A 22209-nucleotide genomic window follows, 5' to 3' on the forward strand; every position below is an offset into this window, starting at 1 on the left:
CACTCAAGTTAATTTCACAGCAAATATTATAAAATAATCCTTTGATTGAAGGATGATGCTTTATAATAATATCTTGAGTCTGTTCACACACTCCGAAGGAACAGCTTCAATAAGAGTAAATTGCTGCTGAAGACAAACCAACTGGAAAAGATACTTGCTTTTTTTTTTTTTCTTTTAAAGTTTTCACAATGGCTTCAAAGGAAATGCGAATTAATCATTTGTTTTGACCCAAGAGCAGCAGAACTTATTTTGGAGACAAACAGGCGACACAAACGTAAACAGAAATCTGGGACTCCCAAATGCTAAAGCTGAAAGGAGTTAGTCTGAAAACATCAGTTCTACTCAGCGTTTATTTTTCATTTGAAGATAGTGGAAATCGTAGAAATCATGGACAATACAAGTTGGTCTTGCCTGGCAAATGTCCACATGAATCTGTTAGCCTCTAAGTACAGGTACAGTATTTTTTAATAGAAAGACAGGGCAATATGGCAGTTAATTAGCAACCAATACTGTCAACTACAGTGGATACAAAGTTTTATCATATAAATTAATTGCCAATACAAAAAGGCAACTGCTTTAGCTAAGAAGGTACAAAAACTGGAAACGTCCATAAATATAACAAGAAGCTAGGTGAAGAAATACATAGCAGACTGTTTTTCCTACATAATATTTGAATATGCAAACCAAGACACCTGTGGCACTTTACATGAAAGTAGGAAAGGGACTTACACTCCCACCCCCAGCCATCCCACCCACCCCATCACCCACCCACCCATCCCCACCCATTCAGGCCCCACCCCGCCCCCACGTGGATTTCCAAAACATGGCAAATTCTAGGGTTACAAGGACAGGATGCCGCGCGGAAGCAGCAAGACGGCGGTCTCCGACCTGCTAGACAAAGAGGGAGCCTTATTGACAGTTGTAAAGCATTAGGCGTCAGACAGAAACTTGTCAAAAACAGCTGTTGTTGGGTACTGATTGATAATGTTTTCATTCTGACGGCTGAGACGCTGCAGACAGTCGTGGGTCTGAGGAGAGGCCCATCACTGGCGCACACATGAACACACACACACAGACCACGGGAAGTCATTTAACAGATGGCTTAGGAGCACTCAGCTACGGTGTCTTAAAAAGACAACATTCTACATTTAATGAACTTGCAGGGAAAGCAAGGCCTAATAATCATTTATTTTTCATAGAAGATGAGCACAACAGGACAAAATAAAAACAGGAATTGTGTAACTGGTCATCGGAATAAAAGTTTTGTGCTGCTCACGGATTACACAGTGTTAAAAATATTCAAGAATGCTGCAGACAAAATTGTATACGAATCACTATGTATCCTTCCTGATTCATGACATTAAAAAAAAAGCTTAAAGAAGTGTTTGATGTTTCAAAGGTAATGATTTCATTACAATCTACTCACAAGATTAAACCACAAAAACTATATTTAAATGGCATTAAGGGTCTGAAGTCTATCTTCTGGAGAATTACCAGGTATTACATCATTCTGTAATATAGTGTGAGTCTGTGGTATTTGGGTATCAGTCCATTTTACTTAAAATTACAAACATGTTTTTACACTCACGTGTAGGGAGCAGTTTTTTTTTTTATCATTTGGCCACTTAGTATTTTAAGTGGTCAAAGTCTACAAAGTATGCCAAAGAATATTTCATCTATGAACCTCAATATGCATAGATTTTTTTCCTGATTTAGAAAAGATCAAAGGTGCTAAACCTTAGTAAAACTGTACATTTATCCCTATGCAATTTTGTCATTTAAATTAAATGGAAAAAAACTAGTTCCAAAGACTGAATCTGAGTCCTAATATTATTTATTTGCTGCAGTCCCAGCACAGTTTTAAGGGCACATTGAAACCCTTGAAAATAGAGGTTTATAATAGAAATACTGATAAACCTTTAACTACTAGAGGAAGGCATTAACAGACTCCAATAAACTATAGTAGCACGTAATGAATGAATATATAGATGATTCTGTCTTTGTTATCTTTGTCAAATCCATGCCATCTTAAACCCTAACCAGTATAAATTATACTTTTTCTGGCTGTTTTTAAAATTTTTATCTATTATTTTAAAAATTATTTTCTCTATTTTAATCAAACACTTCAAGTTTTTAGAAAAAGATACCTATGTTACATTGCAGTTTCACTTTATGCAGGCTCATCATTCCATTAAAAAATATTTGAAGACTCGACTCAATCAAATACAGTCTGTGATGCATGCATTGTACCTAAATTTCCTCTAACCGCTCTCAGAAACTTAAACAATGTCTTTGCTCTTAAAAGAGAAGAGACTTCAGATGTAATCAAGAAAACATTGTGCAACTTGTCTCTAAGCTCTTCAGAGCCAATTTTACTATGGCAGGATATTCCTTCCTGATAAGGTGATTAATTAAGTTTTTGGTGCTCACTTTTCTCTCATAGTCTATAAGCTCAGTATACCAAAAAAAAAAAAAAAAAAAAAAAAAAATTAGATAAAACAAAACCCCCAAGAGGTCTTGAAAATAATATAAATATTTTGTGGAGTCCCAGTCACATAATACTCCACTCCCAAACCCAGAGAAAATGATCAAGGTCTTGTGAGTCTTTCTGAGTCCTTCAAAAGGGATTTGATTTCCATAAGCCATGAATTCCATCCGTTTTAGCACAGAGTATAGAAGAGATGCTTAGAACAACAGAAGGAAGAGACATGCGGTGAAGATAATTAGTGGTAAACAGAGAATAAATTCTCTCAGTAGTGTGTACTTGACGTTAATGCCGATGATAATTCATCTGATCTACAGAATATTCACCTTAATAGAGAGATGAGAGTCTGAAATGACCAGAGAAAAATAGATACTGAAGCCAATATAGTCTTGATACCAAAATAAAATTAAAATGAGAAACTAACATGATAGGTTCAAGGCCTTTTGGGAGCCCGTTTTCTTTGCCAGATTTCACATTCTTATAGCTTCATGGTCTTTTTCTTCTAACAAATTAATCAGCTGAGAGAAGCTGTCTTTCAGTGCATCCATGTCGTCTAGTGAGCAGGGCTGTAGAATCCAGCGTTTTCCACGTGCAAGTGGTTCAAGTTCAAAATATTTTTTGATCTTAAGAGGAAAAAATAAAGATAAATAGGTTATTAATTATGTCAGAAACTTTCTCATATCAAAATTCTGAGGGATAAAGTAGGAGAATTTCAAGGCAGAATTTATACAAACTGTGATGCCTACGACTTTGCAATGTGGATGCCTGTCCGCAGCTGTTGTTATAATGTGGGTTATATATTGTGACCTGGGAGTATTTCCTTTAGAGGTGAATGATCTGCATGCAAGCCACCATTCCACCCATACATTTAGCAGCGTGGGAGGTCTGATGAAGTCAGAGAAAAAATTATTTGCACTATGGCACCAGTCAAGATACACTGCAGACACCAAAAGATTCGATTTAATCAAAATAATTAGCAGAGTAGCTTTCACTATCTCTCCTTGCCGACTTATTAAATGGGTGACGACTTACAGTATGTACTATATTGATTACTCAAGACTCAGTTATTTTGACCATCAAGCACATAACACAACAAAAATCTAATTTAAATAATCTTTTTCTCTTTCTCTCTTAAATTTCTAGTATCTGCTTCTGGGACATGAGAGCATGTTTTCTAGAAAAGAGGATAGAAACTGTGTGTATGTATGTTTGTATGTATATACACACTTATATAAATTTACATATATGCATAAAATCTTCTACCTTTTTTTTCTTTTTCAGTCCTGTATTTTCTAGGATGGGAAAAGCAAGAACTTATAACAGGTATGTGCTTAAAAACCTGTTCAATTAATAACCAGTCACAAGTCACTCTTACTATATTGGCCAGCATATTGATTAATGGCATTTAGTATTACCAATTCCTGGCTGTGAATAAATAGCAAATTATTGTGACTTCTAGAAGTATTGATGATCTTCTCTCAAAAGGTATCATAAAACACAAAGTGCAGGAAGCTCCCGACTCATACACACTGTATCATACAAAACTAGAACATTATATTTATTGCCCAACAAAGTTTTACATAACATCAAATAAAGTCAGTAGCAACATCAAAAGAGACATTGTTCAAAGATGTTCTTGGCTAACAAATTTCATTAAATCTCATGTGTCATGAAAAATTACAGTCTTAGGTTAGTCAATACTTGACCTAGAAAAAAAAGTATCTCCACTTTAAATGCCATTCTCAAATATGGTTTTATTTTGCCAGTACCAATGCAGACTACTGTTTGTTGACAGTAGAGATATGCTATCCAAATTGGTATTAATATGTTTGTACATTTTTTTATATAAGCCAGAAGACATATATATCTGTATATAAGAAATACTAAGCTGTTATGCTAATTTAGGAACCAGAAATATGCTAACATTTTATAGTCCAAGTATGTCCAAAAAGTCTTCTTATTAATGTCTGAAAGTTCATAATAAACACTAATTTAAAAAAAAAGCCTGTGAGAATTACAAGAGCCTCATTAATTCTGATTCTGAAGAGTAATGAACACCTCACTTGCAGATCAGAAAATGGATACACAACTTCAGAACAATTTTTTGCCCAAGGTGTTTTATAAATCATGTTAAGAGGATTCTTTGTTGTTGTTGTTGTTGTTTCTTTTTTTTTTTTTTAGATTAGATAGGGTCTTACTCTGTCACCCAGGCTGGAGTACAATGGTATGAACACAGCTCACTGCAGCCTTGACCTCCCAGGCTTGGGCGATCCTCCCGCCTTAGCCTCCTTAGTAGCTGAGACCATAGGTGCATGCCACAACACCTGGCTAATTTTTAAAAAATCTTCTGTAGAGGTGGGGTCTAACCATGTTGCCTAGGGTGGTCTTGAACTCCTAAGCTCAGGGGCTTCTGCCACCTCAGCCTCCAAAAGTGTTGGGATTACAGGTGTGAGCTACCATGCCCAGCTTTAAGAGGATTCTTGCTTACTGAAAACACAAACTCCATTCTTTTAGTTTGTTTTCTTTATGGCACTGAAAACAATTGACATCCCAGACAATCTGAAATTCCTGGTGCAAAGACCAGTATCAGGGACCAACCCAACTCTGCAGAGGGAAGAACTGCCAGTTAGCTGAGCAGGGGGCCATTGGCCAATAGGGGAAAAAAGAGTAGGGAGGAGACTCTGGTAGGGAATCCTGGCTAAGTCCACCCTTAGAAGCAGGTGGGGGCTTCTCCAAAGAGCTGAAAATCAGAGGTGTTGGTCTTGTTGCTTCTGCCACAAAGTAAGGCTTCAGGCTGTATCACTGAGCTCAGAAATTGGGACCACTGTGCTTACAATGCAATCTAGTATTTGATCAATAATGCTTCCCATCAGATGAAGTATGCAACATCCAAAATCTAGTACATAAAGGAAGTTGTGTCCTTGATACATTTTATAAACCCAAATCCAAAAGGACAGCATTTTAAGTATTGCTAATGACTGAGAAGAGGGCTGGTCACAAGACATTCAATAATATTAAAATAATAAATAATAATAATAATAGGAAGGCATCTCATTAACAATACTTCCTCTGAGTGGTTAATTTAAAAATCATACATAATTGATCCTGGTAGCATATTTACAGCTAATTTGAAAACAATATTGGATTAAAATAATCACAAAGTATATCAGTAATATGTGATATTTTATAATACCTACCAGACAGAAAACAGTGAAGTTCAGCTACCCGTTAAAGGTTGGTTTCTAGGCAACTGAAAATATAGTCTATCACACAGGCATACATGGAAGATATTACAGGTGTCTGCAGGTAGACATGATTCAGAAGTTGTTCCTGCTGAATACTAAACATGAGAACGAAGTGGAGGTTACAGGGACAGAGTGGTCAGCAGATAAAGGGGCCTAGTAGTGTTAAGCTGACAAATATGGCTGGGTAATTTAAGATTTTCAGATCCATCACCTAAGTGGGTATCTAACACTGCCAATATTCACTCCACTGGTATCCACAGGATTCCACACAACTCTACATTTATGGTATCAATTTTTAAACAAGTTTTGCTATTTCACTAGTATTCAAGTACAGTGAGTGACTGCTGCTGGAACATTTATTAGCTTTTCATTACTTGGAATTTCATGTTTCTAAAAACAAAGACCACAGTACAGAGAGGAGAAGATGAGGACTTTATGTTCTAGTTCTGACTTTTTTTTTTTTTTTTTTCGAGACAGAGTTTTGCTCTTGTTGCCCAGGCTGAAGTGCAATGGCGCAGTCTCGGCTCACTGCAACCTCTGCCTCCCGGGTTCAAGTGATTCTTCTGTCTCAGACTCCCACGGAACGGAGATTACAGGTGCCTGCCACCAGGCCCAGCCAATTTTTGTATTTTTAGTAGAGACAGGATTTCACCACGTTGGCCAGGCTGGTCTCGAACTCTGACCTCAGGACAATCTGCCCACCTTGGCCTCCCAAAGTGCTGGGATTACAGGCATGAGCTGCTGGGCCTGGCCTAGGATAACATTTTTATTTTGTTATCTTACATCAATCTGAAATTCAAATTTTACTTTCCCTATGTTATTACAGTAACAATTACAGTCACATTTGAATTGTTCACTATTGCTTTTTTGTCTTTGTATATGTTGATGTATAATTTTAAAGAACAGTGTTTAACTTTGAACAACATAAGTCATATACTTAACATCTGACATTATTTTTAAGGTTTAAAAAAAAAACTGCCTGTGATGCAATGATCTATTTTTTATGATGGACATACATTTTTTTAAGGTCATTTACTTATCAAGATGATCATTTTAAAAATGACTGAAGAGAACATGAACCTAAGTCTTTTGACTACTTATCCATTGCTGAACTAGCATAGTTAAGTGAAAACTTCTTGAATAAGGAGATAGTGATTGTTTCACATTGGCCTTTGGAGACAGCACTTGGGAGAATGACATCAGAATACAGCTGTCTGACAACCTGTGGTCATTTAGCTATTTTCAGGATAGCCACAGAGAGTGGGCATTTATTAGTAGCCATGTGTCCACCCTAGAGATAGGAAAACAAAGCCACCACCAGCAGCCAACCTATTTTAGCCCTGTTACCAGAGCCTTTCTCCACTCATGCCACTGCCGGCTGATTGGCATGACTGCATTCCATTATTCACACATCGCGTTTACTGTAAAGTCCCAATATAACAGAGACGACTCGGCACCATCTCACTGCTGCTAATGTTTGTAGCAGCTGTTAAACCTGTGAGACATTACATAGCACCGGAGACCCACTCATTGGGTAGGAGATGTCCTTTATGTTTCCTTGAGCAGTGAAATCACAGTATCATCCTTTCCTAGTTCCAGGATCTCTAATGGGGCAGTGATGCGCTCTGATTTCCCTATCTTGCCCTCACTTGAGATTCAAAATTTTGATTTTCAGTTCTTGCCAATTTGGTGTGACTAAATTTCTAGAAGGCATGTAAACAGTTTTGAACTTTAATAACAGGTCTTTCCTTTTTAAAAATCTGCAAACTTCATTTTATTTCTAATGGTAGTCTGCTTGTTTTTCCTCTGTTATTAAACCAGTAGTGTGTGCCCAGAGTTGAACTAGTTTTCCTGTAAGCACTCTGGGGAGCAGGGGAACAGAACAGTCTAGAAAGGGTTTACTTAGTGTTTGTGTGTGAAAGAGAGTCATGTTCTCAGCTCAGATATTTATAAACAGAGCTTTGATCCACAAGAACATGTTGTGAGACATGGAGAGCCAGGGTGTGTGACAGTTCCTTACTGCGTGGGACTCTGCTCTGCATCATAGAATACACCACCCCTAGTTCTACTGAGTTAAATGCCATTGGCAACAACCAGTCATTGCTAGAACTGAAAACAACCTGCACCCTCCCATGCCCAACACATTCCCTGGGTGGTCCTGCCCGTTGGGAACTGCTGCTCTTGCCATGTGAAATACAGGTACCTCTCACCCTGTATGGGGCTATTAGCTTATTTTTTCTGCATAGTCACCACTGGAGATGGCAGCTGGATATCTGCTTTCCCCATTCTCCCCCAGATCACCCGCTACACACAATGCCTATGTTCCCTCTGTGAAAAACTAGTGGATTATAACTGACCCTTCTTAAGCCTGCGAGGTGGTTGTGGTGGGGTCGGGATCTATCTAAGGAGCTTTGGAAAGTTTTGCCCTAAAAGTTGGCTTCCCATAACTTCATTCACTCAGCCGCTCTGTCCTGAACGAGACTGGAGAGTGTGAGAAGGCAGCTCGGGTGCCAGCACTCCAGGTGCCAGCAGACGGGGCTCCACTGAAGACAGGATGCTGCAAACCGAAAACAAAACAACAACAGCAATGGTCTGAGAAGAGCACTGTCCTCCTCATTTGTATTATAAGAATACAGGGTTTTCCCCCATGAGCTTTTTAGTGACCATAAAAGACCGTTTAATACTGCACAGTTTACTAAGGGCTTTTTCACTTATTTATAGCACTTGGACTTACTTCCACGGGAAGGCAGAAAAGCAATGGATTCCAATGAAGAGGGATATGATTACTCAGACTAGTTCTTAAATCACAGAACTCAATTTGAATAAAAAGTATCTGGATAGAAGACTGTTAAAATAAACTTTAGAAATAAAGGCACATTCTCCATCTCTGGAAAAGGACACAGGTCTCATGAAGGAGTCTAGGTTGACAACTTTAGCTCCTTCAAACTGATGGGAATAGGTCAGCTAATGCAGATGACTGGGTGAGGATCTCAAACCAAATACAAAAGGCCAGGAAAAAGAAGTGCAATTGTAGGATGTGACAGGGAGAAGGGTAAGCTGGAAGATGATGCAAGAGAACCTGATTGTTAACTGTCTTGAACCACATGCAGCTATTACTGCTTTCTTGTAAGTTTACATACACAGTGTCCATTGCATGGCATGTATTTTTCAAAGAACTATAGGAATCATGGTTTTGGGATGGATTCATATTGGTTCTGTTATTTATTTTGCTATTACTTTTTTTTTAAGAAATAGGCCCTAGCTCTGTCACCCAGGCTGGAGTGCTGTGGCACAATCATAGCTCACTTCAGCCTTGAACTCCTGGGCTCAAGCAATCCTCCCACCTCAGCCTCCTAAGTAGCTGGGACTGTAGGAGTGTGCTATCACGCCTGGCTAATTTATTTTTTATTTTTTGTAGAGACATTATCTCATTATTTTGTTCAGGCTGGTCTTGAACTCCTGGCCTCAAGTGATCCTCCTGCCTTGGCTCCCAAAATGCTGGAATTACAGGCATGAGCTACTGTGCCTGGCCTATACTGGTTTTAAACTCTCTAGTAAAAGTATGGTCTTGCTCCAATTAATAGGATGCCAAGAGAGCCTGAATGGACGGCAAAATTTTGTAGGGCCTTTTCCATGATTGTTACAAAGAGAGTGGGACTTTCCTTGTCTATGTCCTAGCACCTTTCTTTAATCACTAGAGTAGATAGACCTATTGTGTGAACATGTCACATTAGGGGAAAATATTTGCATTGAAATTTTTCTCAGCGATATGGTGGGGCCCGCTGGCAATAGCTGATTGTGTGCATTCTCCTTCCAACTCCAGGTACACGGATGTCAAATTGTACAAGTCATGAACGTGGCCATGGTTTGAGTATTTACACCACAGAAACCTGCGAGTACAACAAATCAGGACTTTTTTTCTTTTTAAAGGGTCACATTTAGGCTGGGCACGGTGGCTCACACCTGTAATCCCAGCACTTTGGGAGGCCGAGGTGGGCAGATCATGAGGTCAGGAGATTGAGACCATCCTGGCTAACACGGTGAAACCCCATCTCTACTAAAAGATACAAAAAAATTAGCAGGGCGTGGTGGCGGGCGCCTGTAGTCCCAGCTCCTCGGGAGGCTGAGGCAGGAGAATGGCGTGAACCTGGGAGACGGAGCTTGCAGTGAGCCGAGATCGCACCACTGCACTCCAGCCTGGGCGACAGAGCGACACTCCATCTCAAAACAAACAAACAAACAAACAAACAAAAAAAGTCACATTTACCATCACACTACTGAGTGTATACATCTTGTATGCGTATTTGCAAAAGGGCCCTCCAGCGTTGCTGCCTTCATTACAGAGGCTCATGAAGCCAGTTTAACTGGGTAACCTTCACCAAAGTCAGAGAAAGCCATGCCCACACCATGGCTCCACGACAGGGTCTGGAGATAAAGTGGCAGGGCATCATTAAGATTCTTCAGAGTGCATTCTTGGCAGCTTGTTCAAAGAAAGGTTAGTCTAGAGAGCAGCACCAGCTGTTCCTCTTTTCATTGCAGGATTTTGAAATCCTTAGAAAGGTACTAAATATGTCATTAAAGGCAGAAATAAATGATACAAATAAAAAACCAACTTGCCACAGTCCCCAAAATATTATAACACAAAATATTATTCACTTTTTACTGAGTGCTTAACAAGGACCTGAAAATGATGACTTGATGTTAACCAATATCACAATATTACTTTGGGAGTGCGTATTTATTTCAAAAAGATGGTAAGTACAAAAGTATAGTTCTTATAAGATGCTTCTTTCTTAAGGATACTAAAGTTCAGTGCAGCCTGCCTGAATAATTGAAAACCAGACAAATAATTGCAGGTAATCACCTGTGATTGAGCCTCGCTCTTACTGTAAGTCATCTTCCCCAATCAGTAACCCCCGATATGTATAGAATTTTATTTGTTGTGACAATAATTGTGTAGAAACCCAGTCTTCCAATGCACGGGAGAACTTAGTATGTCCCAGAATAGCCAAATAAAATGATCCCCTTAGCTTTGGTGGTAGGACCTAGGATCTGAAAAACATTCTCGTTTTTGCTTAATCTGATTACCAAGAAGTACAGAGCAAACATGTCTGTTTTTATTTAAATTATTATTTTTGGTATGCCTTAGGGGCTTGTTTTATTCTTCTATCCAAAAAGCTTACTTCTAGATAACCACTATGAGAGGCACAGTTATGTATGGGTGCTTCTTGTCTTCAGGGACTAATGAAAGACATCCAGTATTCCCATATCTGTACCCTTCTCTACTCCAGTTATTCTATCAGGCCCTCTACAGCCTGAGGGATTCCTGCATCCAAGCCTTTGCTCCAACTACTGCTTCCAACCCAGGGTGCCTCCATCCACAGGTGGGAAGGATCAGCCTATAAATACTCTCTCATCTTTTAAGACCAAGCTGATGTCCTCCTATCACCTCAAGGTGATCGCTTATGATATAGAAGCAACTTTTGAATTATAGAGAAGGGGTCTTAGTAGCAGAGGCCATTGTTGGTTGCCTCCTCATCACCCAGGCACCACAAATTCCCTGTAAATAAAGTTTTATTAGAACTCAGCATGCTCATTTACTTAAGTATTATCTATGGCTGCTTTCATGCTACAGTGGCAAAGTTGAGTAATTGCCACAGAGATGGTATGTCCCACATGGCCTAGAATATTTACTACCTAGCCCTTTACAGAAAATAAAAAGTCAACTCCTGGCCTAAAGCATTCTGTAGCCTTCTGCTTTGTCTAGCAGGGAGGCCCAAGGAGTACTTGGGAGGAGCCTGGGGCATCAGGCTTTCTGTGCCTCAGTTTGACCTCAAATTGCTAGACTTCCTCTTCCCTGCTTTAGCTCACGCTTTAGTGGGACAGAGGATTTGGGCTTTCCAACTTGGCTGGGCTCCAGTTACGACTTCAGATGCTTTGAATTGTAGTCAAGCAGGCAGTAGGGTCATCTCTCATTAAAGAAAGCCATATTTTATTTCCTCTCTGTGTTTGGCCTGTGTTTCTTTCGTGTATGTAGAGACTTGCTAAAGACCACAAGAACAAGCCAGGGCACAGGAAGTTTTCTTATCAACTCCCTTAGTACTACTCCCCATTAGGCAAGTGGTCAGTGACCTGTCAGTTTGAGGTTTTTGATGCCCTTGAGGATGGCTTTTGGTGCACAGCAATACTAGTTATTGTTACTTTGCAGTTTTGAAAAGGAATATACAGTTTCAGGAAGCCTAGCTTTTCCTGAAATTTCTATGTTACGCTTAAAAATTTTAATATTCTATCTACATATCTTTTCAATTTTAACAATTACATTTATGGTGCCTTTGAATACTCTTTAGGAACATTTATAAACTAAGTTCATTTTTAACCTCATTTTATAATTCCGTTTATAAGTTTAATATATTCAGTTTTCTTTTTAAGCATTTCAACTGTTTAACAATCAAAACATCCCCAAGTGTTTTTTTCCATGAATTTTAAAATTTTTTTTCCATGAATTTTATAAATTAAATGACTCTCAAGTTCTGGTACATTCTAAATTAGAATCACAAAGAGAATCTACCAGTTTGATCTATGTGTAACATATAGTTTAAATGAAAGTATTAATACTGTGGGGTTAATTATTTTATCATTTTAATTTTACTTTCTTTTTTTTGAGACAGAGTCTTGCTCTGTCACCCAGGCTGGAGTGCAATGGCACCATGTTGGCTTGCTGCAAACTCTACCTCCCGGGTTCAAGTGATTCTCGTGCCTCAGCCAACCGAGTAGCTGGGCTTACAGGTGTGCACTGCCACGCCCCACTAATTTTGGTATTTTTGGTAGAGACAGGGTTTTGCCATGTTGGCTAGGCTGGTCTTGAACTCCTGACCTCAAGTGATCTGCCTGCCTCGGCCTCCCAAAGTGCTGGGATTACAGGCGTGAGCCACCACGCCCAGCCTATTTAATCATTTTTATACTCTTAATGTTAAATCTTCCAGGGTAAAAAGACTTTTCATTAAGGAAACAATTTGCCATCCCAAATGAAAGGGGTTATAATTCCATGTAACTTGAGGTTCCCATCTAATTGAACTTGTGTTGGTTTCCTTTTTTTTGAGACGGAGTCTCACTCTGTCGCCCAGGCTGGATTGCCATGGCGCGATCTCAGCCCACTGCAAGCTCCACCTCCCAGGTTGTTCACGCCATTCTCCTGCCACAGCCTCCAGAGCAGCTGGGACTACAGGCGCCCGCCACCATGCCCGGCTAATTTTTTGTATTTTTAGCAGAGACGGGGTTTCACTGTATTAGCCAGGATGGTCTCGATCTCCTGACCTCGTGATCCACCCGCCTTGGCCTTCCAAAGTGCTGGGATTAGAGGCGTGAGCCACCGCACCCGACCCAAACTTGGGTTGGTTTTCAATCAAAATTTTTGGAGATACTCATTGACAAGTTAAGCCCTTTCAAAAAACAGTTGTTGTGACAACTCTTAGAAAACCTCGGTCTTCAAAGGGGGTTGTTTGCTCCTGGATACAAGTTATCATTACCTACTTCACTGTCTACTCACATAGGTGGATACTCCCACCTAAGATTCTAGATAATTTCTTCCACTACTTGGTTGGACTTTATGTTTCTTTAGCACATGTTTTACTATCTTTCCATCTTGCTCTACAGATATTCCATTTTCTTTTACTGATAATTTGTATACTATAAAATTCATCCTTTGAAAGCATATGATTCAGTTGCTTTTAGTATATTCATAGGGGCTGTGCAACAATCATCACCTTCTAATTCCAGAACATTTCTGTCATCTAAAGAGAAACACCTGAACCATTAATAGTCATCCCCCAATTACGCTTTCCTTCAGCCTTTAGCAACCACTACTCTACTTTGTTTCTTCATGGATTTGCCTATTCTGAACATTTCATATAGATCAAATCATGTAATATGTGGTCTTTTGTGTCTAGCTGCTTTCACTTGACACAATGTTTTCAATGGTCATCCACATTATAGTATGTATCAGTACTTCATCCCTTTTTATGGCTGAATAATATTCCACTGTGTGGATATATCCCATTTTGTTTATCCATTTATTGGTCGGGTTCTACTTTTTGGCTATATAAATAATGCTGCTTTTTATGAGCAGTTTTGTGTAAACACATGTTTTCATTTCTTTTGGGTATATATCTAGGGATGGAATTCCTGGGTCATGTGTTAAATCTATGTTGTCAAATGCTTTTCCTGCATTTGACATGATCTATTAACATGACTGTATGATTTTTATCTTATAGTTTATTAATATAATGTGTTACACTGATTTTTGTATGTTGAAACAACTTTATATCTTGAGATAAACTATGCTTGATTATCTCATATATAATTCTCTTTTATATGTTGCTGGATCAATTTGTTAGTACAGTTGATCCTTGAACAACATGGGGGTTGGGGTGCTGACCGCCACACAGTCGAAAATCCATGTATAACTTTTAAGTCCCCCAAAACTTAACTACTAATAGCCTACTGTTGACTGGAAGCCTTGCCAATTAACATATATTTTGTATATTATATGCATATTACATTATTACAATAAGATAAGCTAGAGAAAATAAAATGTCATTAATAAAATAATAAGGAAGATAAAATATATTTACTATTTATTAAGTGAAAGGGGATCATTATAAACTTCACTGTCTTCATGTTGAGCAGGCTGAGGAGGAGGAAGAAGAAGAGAGGTTGGTCTTGCTATCTCACAGGTGGGAGAGGCAGAAGAAAATCTGCATATAAGTGGACCCACACAGTTCAAACCCGTGTTGTTCAAGGGTCAACTATATTGGTTGAGAGATTTTTGCATCTATATTCACAAGGAATATTGGTCTTTAACTTTTTTTGTATGTCTTTGGTTTTAATATCATAGTAATCTTGGTTTTGTGGCATGAGTTGGGAAGTGTTTCCTCCTCTTCTATTTTTTGGAATCGTTTGAGAATTGGTGTAAATTCTTTAAACGTTTGGTAGAATTCAGCAGTGAAGCAAGGGTCCTGGGTTTTTCTGATGGGAAGGGTAATTCGATGTTTTTACTTGTTATAGGTCTAATTTTGATTTCTGTTACTTCTCGAGTCAATTTCAGTAGTTTGCACCCTTCTAGGATTTTGTACATTTAATCTAGTTTATCTAGTTATTTGGCAAACAATTTTTTTATCATATTCCTTCATAGTCCTTTATATTTCTTTTTTTTTGGTTTGGGTTCCCCCCGCTGCCCCCTCACCCCCAACAGACCTCACTCTGTTGCCCAGGCTGGAGTACACTGACACTATCATGGATCACTGCAGCCTCAACCTTCTAGGCTCAGGTGGTCCTCCCACCTCAGCCTCCTGAGTAGCGAGGACCACAGGCATGTACCACCATGCCTGGCTAATTTTTGTATTTTTTTGTAGAGATGGGATTTCATCATGTTGCCCAGGCTGGTCTCGAACTCCTGGGCTGAAGCAATCCTCCTCTCTTGGCCTACCAAATTGCTGGGATTATAGGCATGAGCCACTGTACCCAGCCCCTTTTTATTTCTGCAAGGTTGGTAGTTGTGTCTCTTCTTTCATTCCTAATTTTAGTAATTTAAGTTTCCCTCATTTTTGCTTTGTTAGTTGATTAAAGATTTGTCAAATTGGCTGGGAGTGGTGGCTCACACCTGTAATCCCAGCACTTTGGGAGGCTAAGGCGGGTGGATAGCCTGAGGTCAGAAGTTTGAGACCAGCCTGGCCAACATGGTGAAACCCCATCTCTACTAAAAATACAAAAAATTAGCCAGGCGTGGTGGTGCACGCCTGTAATCCCAGCTACTCGGGAGGCTAGGGCAGGAGAATCACTTGAACCTGGGAGGCGGAGATTGCAGTGAGCTGGGATCATGCCACTTCAGTCCAGCCTGGGTAACAGAGTGAGACTCTATCTCAAAAAAAAAAAAAAAAAAAAAAAAAGATTTGTCAATTTTATTGGTCTTTCAAAAAAACTAACTAACTTTTGGTATTATTGATTTTCTCTATTGTTTTCCTAATCTCTATTTCATTTATTTCTAGTGTAATCTCTATTATATTCTTTCTTCTGTTTGTTTTGGTTTAGTTTGCTCTTTTTTCTCCTACTTTCTTAAGGATGAACAAACATTTAATTTTAATGGCATTTTAAGAGCATTCTGTTGGATCTTACCCCCATATATATTATTATGTTTTAATTTCCAGCTTTTTTGATTGATTCAAGTAAATGAAGTTCTATATTCTTTTCCTTGTTTTCTTATCTAGCATGGTTATACCTCTTATACGTGTTAAAAATAAAATTCAGTTGGATTATGTCTCTCTCACATTTTGATTGTTTCTGTATTCACAAGAGTTAATGACATATTCCAAGTTACGATAAGAAAAAATGTAAATGATCTGTTTTTCAATCAGTGAATAGGATTCCTAACCTTACAAATCAGGGACAGAAGAGTCCTCCTTACTTTTTTCCTCCCTACATCTATTTATCCAATTCTACATTTTGGAGTCCACTTGTAGCAACCACTTCTAGTACCAAATTATGAGTAACTGAATGCTAATGTTTGGTAGAATTAACTCAGCAATCCCTTCTAGTACCAAATTATCAGTAACTGAAGAGGCCTGTGGTTGATAGAAACAGAATGCCCAACTTAAACGGGCCTAAAAAGATGAAGAGGATTTATTTGTTTATAAAACTGAAATATCCCCTGCTAGTGTGTGTCCACTGGATTCAGAGGTTCATAAGGTAATCAAAGCTGAGGTTCAGTTTCTAGGTAGTTTCTGCAGGATACAAATGCTGAAAGATAGCTGATACATGAAGAAATAGCCAAGAAGACTGCAGGAAAAATAGGTGTGACTGAACCACAAACCCCTGAATCAAGCTATGCTAAAGGCCTTCAATCTATGAGCTTTTTAGTCATAGGAACCATTATACTCTGCTTATAACAGGCATTATAAATAATTATTATATAAATTAATGGGTTAGGCTATCAAGACTCAATGCAGATGAAGCATCTCCACAAGTCTCTGGTGAACTCCATTATCAGTTACAGTATAATCCAGATTTGGATAATTATTCCCTATTTTTTTCATGTGTATGAATCCTCAGTTCCTTGAGGGCACAGACAACGAAAAAAAATTTGTATTATCTAGTGTTCTCAATATAATGTGAGACACAAAGAGGATACTTATTTGAAAAAATAGATTTAAATAGCTGAGCTACAATGAAAAAGACAACAAAATATGTACTATATTTCATTCCATGTTAAAATGTTAGTAAAAGAAGAAAATTGAATATTGGAGAGAAGTTACCAGTCTTCCCAATTAATCAAGCCATGGTTTCATGAAGGAGGTGGGATTTTACATGAAGAGTTTCAAAACTGTAGATATAATTGGTTCAAATGATTACACATATGCCTACAGGTGGCTGCAATGAATCGTGTTGCAAACAGAAAAGTAAACAACCTATCCTGGAAAAGAGAACCACTCCAGAAATCTCAAGACCCACATAGGACACCTATGTCTTGAGCTATTCCTTTAATCTGTGTCCAAACAAAGCATCTAATTCTTATTTCAGAGAATGGAAAGCTCTGACATATGCAAAAAGAGAAGCATCAGTACACTTGTCTTTGCATGCAGGTGCAAGCAACAGACTTCTCAATACCATATATAACATAGTCATTAATTACAGAGGCAGCCAGGTTCAAGAGCACATCATGTTCTCTTCCTTTTTCTCCTCTCCTCCTTTCCTTCCTTTCTGTCAATCATTTCCATTCCACTCTTTCAAAAGAGCATTCATTTTTGGTATCAAGCACTTTTAGGGTATTCTACTTGATTTTTTATCTTCTGTATTTGGGGTAATATTCAGTTACGATTTTCCTTCATTTCAAGAAAGCAAATATTGTAAGTAGGAAGAAACCTATTCAATGAAAACCTTTCTCCTGGCAATAGAATAAGGTTGTTTGAAGAGTCCTACCTATATGTCTGTAAGCTAACAAAGTATGTACTAGACAGGAAAGGGAGTTAATGAGTGAAAGCCCCAAGCACATATCAGAGACAACCAATTAGCTTGTCTGAAACACAGGCTTGTAAAGCTATCAGTATCTTATAAAATGGTCTGCTACACACGAGTAAAATGTTGTTTAAATGGCTTGCTTAACTAGATGCATTCACCATGAAATCGATTCTTTTAAGTTTTTTTTTTTTAACTTAATACCCATTAAGTGTGCATATTGAAATGGCTAGGCGGGTGGGAGGGTGGGTGCACATCCTGATATTACAAAGTGCAGGTTGAAGATATGAGTTCCATATTTTATGAGGTTAAAGAGTATATGAAAAAGAAAAACAACTCATCATTACCAACAATTATGTCTGCCTCAGTAACTGAAATGTTTCCGCACAATTGGATTATTCCTCCTTTGCCTTGCTAAAAGCTTAGACTGGGATGGCTAGATGTGCTCTGAGGACATTCCAGTGCTGAGAATTTATGCTTTTGTGTTACAGAAAACACTGTTTTCCCACCATAGCCTTTGATTCTGCAAAATAGCATGAGAGGAAGAAGCTCCTGAGCCTGGTATTTTTCAAATCCAACATTTGCCTCGGAGTGAACATCAAATTTCATCCCCCTAAGACCTTACAAAACATTTGAGGTAACTTAACGTTAGCTGACAAATGAACAATTCCTGATTCTATTCCACATTCTAAATGTTCTTAAAAGTCTACTGTATATTTTAAAATGGATTTTTGGCCACACCTCACATTCAACTTTTTCTGTTATACGAGGCTCTGTGCCACAAATACACGTCAAACAATTGCTACCTGATCAGACAACCAGGAGAACGTGATTTGATTTTGTCGAGTCTAGCTATTCTCCCTGCTTATCCAATATTGGCACCCCTTGTGCACTTTATTAAACTACTGTCAATTGGCCAACTCAAGGGATTCTCTGACTCAACAAAATATTAGGGAGAATATATTTAGTTAATGGTTAAAGACTGTTAAAGGCACAAATATCTTTTAAAAACAGTTTATATACACAAGGTTATTTGGCTTTTGTAATGGAATATATGTCCCCCCGTCTCAATCTTGCAGCTGTCGGGTATGAAAAAACAACAGCAGTAGTAACAAATCAAAATGTTAATATATGGAACCCAAATAAACATGTTTAATATTGGCCTTGTGGTACTATGGCAGCACTCTGTCCTAACAACGACAACATTTAGATGCTGGAGCAGATTCAAATTCTTGGGCCATAAACAGGAGACAGACAAATATGGCAAGCCACGCGTTACTCAGTCACCAATGGAGGGTGCCAATGGCCCCGTCCAGATGCAGAGATATTCAAGGGATGTGCCTGTCAGCAGTTTGTCCTCTGGCTACAGCAAGAAGCCACCATGGAAACACCAGAAGGAAAAGAAAAAACAGGAAAGCATGGAGAACTAGGGGAAAGAGGGGCAGGGAGCTGAGGCAGAAAAAGCTGACAGCCGCCTCAATAGCACATCTGAGCAAGGGCAACAGGTAACAAATGGGCTTGTAACCAGGTGCCATGTCAGTCACGGGAAGAGAATTTCTTTCCCTGCTGGCAATACAGTCAGGAGCCTAATATCCTGGCAACTGAGAAATATGAGCTTGGAAAGAGGCTTGCAGGCCATCTAAAGAAAAGCTAAGTGGTAATCCGTACTGAGGAATTTTAGCCAAAAAATCCCACACAGGACTAGTTGAGCTCAGTATAAAGCCTGTGAAAGACATGTCTCAAGAACATTCTAATCAGACATAAAGAGAACACCAGAAATAAAGGTTCCAAGAGCCATTGACTGGGATTTACCACAGCATTGGGAGTGTGGACTTGGGTCGTAATTGTCATCCATGACTAGTTGAAAACACTAGTTCTAAACCAGGGAAAGGAAAAGGCAACTGTACCTTCCCAGGGGACATTTGATAATGTTTGGAGATTGTTTTGGTTGTCATAACAGGGGGTGGGGAAGCAGAGCAGGTGGTTACTACCAGCATCTAGTGGACAGAGGCCAGGGAGATGTGGCTAACATCCTCCAATGCATAGGGCAGCTTCCCCTCTCACCTCAACAAAAAATTATCTAGCCCAAAAGGTCAATAATGCCAAGATTGAAAAACCTTGCTCTGAACTGATCGTCTAAGGCAAAAGTCAGAGAACAAACCCCTGTTAATGATTCAATCCACAGTTTAGCAGTACAAACCATCAGACTCACTCCCTGGAACCAGGAGATTTAGAAAGTGGACTGGGAGGGTAGACCAGGAGCTACGTCCAGGAGCATCACAGGTCGACAGCTCCTATTCTCTGTGCTTCTTTCTGGCTCAAAATGAATAATCAACAGATCTTGGGGGGCTAAGTCAGTACACCAAATTGGGCTGAAACAAGTGTGCCAAGGAAGTAGCCACCTTTCACTCAGTCTACACAGTCACTGTTTTGGGCTCTGGGGATACAAAGGTGAACATAACAAGTCCTGGCCCTTATGGAGCTTATATGGTAGCCAGTGATACTGACAGATATCAAGTAACTAAGTAAAGTCGGGTAGGAGTAAGTGACGCGAAGGAAAAGAAAGTACCACAGCAATAATAACATTTGCTATATAACTGACCTAAAGGAGGGACAGAAGGCAATATATGGGTTAAATATAAAGTAGCCATAGATAAGGACAAATCTATAGTTGGGTTCAAAACAATAGCGCATAGAGCTATGATAAAAGCTCTACTGATTAGTCTCCACCTAATCACCTCGGATCAACCGACTCTTCATTGTCCTGGTACAAGACAAATGATTGATGTTGCCTACACAGTGAATGTTCCTGACCAGTGGACACACCACCCTGAATGATGGTAATTACCCAGTGGATGCTGACAACTGGTGAGCTGCTTTTTAATATGTCTGCTCATTTCCACTCCTAGGTTGCTTCACAGCTCTCAAGATGGCAATCATATTTATTATTAAGTAGTATAATTAAATGTGACACCAACAGATAAAATATGAACTTGAGAATTTCTATTCCTATGAAAAACTAAATGGAATGAGTTCAAAGAACTTAATAAAGGTGAGTCACTAAAACCAAACTGCTGTTGGATTGGATTTAGATAAGATAACTACAAAGGATTGAGAGGGAAAGACGCAGATTGCTTCCCAAGTATCTTCAACTTATAGTTCCATTTTAAAGAAACAGAAGCTGAAAAATCATAGGTAGTGGCTGCTTAATGAAACAAATATAACACACAACTCTGATTAGTGGCCACACATTCAGATAAAAGGCCTTGGCCCAACATGAAAAGATTAGTACCTTTGGTATGTTTAAATTAAAATAAATTATTTATTTTTAGTCCCTTTCTTTTTGAGACAGAGTCTCACCCAGGCTGGAGTGCAGTGGCACAATCTCGGCTTACTGCAGCCTCTGCCTCCCGGGTTCAAGCAATTCTCGGCCTCATCCTCCCGAGTAGCTGGGATTACAGGCACCTGCCACCATGCCCACCTGATTTTTGTATTTTTAGTAGAGATGGGGTTTTGCCATGTTGGCCAGGCTGGTCTCGAACTCCTGACCTCAGATGATCCGACCGCCTCGGCCTCCCAAAGTGCTAGGATTACAGGTGTGAACCAGCAGCGCCTGGCCTTTTAGCCAGTTCTTGATTAACTGTTCAACTACCAGTTCAGATTAGGCCAGATGAGTGGGCTTTCAACTACATGTTCTGCTCTAAATTTCCAGTCACACTTTTCATCATGTCTGAATCAAAAGCATTCTCAGAGGGGAAGTCATTAACACCCACTTCAGTCTGAAGTTTAGAGTGTTACATAAAAGCATGTCCACTGTCAGAATCAATACTAGTGTCTATCACCTCAAATCCTTTTTTGTGAGAGTCGAGTATAAATAAATAAAATTAAAATACTCAAACCCACGCTCATGTGCACACCCCCACACCCCTACAGTTTCCTGTAGAAATATTCATCTCTATGAAAGCATATTATGGTTATAACTGAAAACCTTGTTATTAAATATAATGTTAGTTAAAATATTAAACATAATGTTATTCTGAATGTATTTGTAAAATATTTTCTAAATAGAGCTTATTCCAATTTTCTAGACCCAGAACAGAAACAGAATTATATTATAAAGTATATCCACAAAGAAAATGTCCTGAGCTTTTCTTAGCCAATGCCCTGATTACAATCTTCCACACTACATTTCTTTAGAGAGCAGGTAATCTTAGTGCTTTGCAGAATAGTCCTATTTTACCTTGAAATTATCATCTGTTTCTTTCCCACCCTTATAAAATTCATTTTTCCTTTAGTAAAATGCCAATTCCAGAAAAGCACTTAAAAACAAAAATCATATAATTCCAATGCCTGACAAATGATAGCCTGTACCAATGATCTATTTTTAACTAGAAGGTAAGTGTTAATAACAAAACAATACTAAATGATACATGTAAATGGCATTTGCCTCTATGTGTCCACAAACTTACTTTT

At 38.8% G+C, this 22209-nt stretch overlaps 1 protein-coding gene across 8 annotated transcripts in view; it reads right to left on the minus strand.

The window, feature by feature from the left end:
- Positions 1-332: 332 nt before the first annotated feature.
- Positions 333-22209, minus strand: part of ARL15 (ADP ribosylation factor like GTPase 15) — a 429205-nt gene continuing 407328 nt past the window's right edge. For 6 of the 8 annotated variants that reach the window (XM_054555005.2, XM_054555003.2, XM_054555001.2 and 3 more), the window contains one exon: positions 333-3108. In XM_054555005.2, the coding sequence (XP_054410980.1) occupies positions 2956-3108 (153 nt within the window). In that variant the 3' untranslated portion in view covers positions 333-2955. 8 annotated transcript variants of the gene reach the window in all.

The sequence above is a fragment of the Pongo abelii genome, chromosome 4, assembly GCF_028885655.2.
Source record: "Pongo abelii isolate AG06213 chromosome 4, NHGRI_mPonAbe1-v2.0_pri, whole genome shotgun sequence".
Taxonomy (NCBI): Eukaryota; Metazoa; Chordata; class Mammalia; order Primates; family Hominidae; genus Pongo; species Pongo abelii.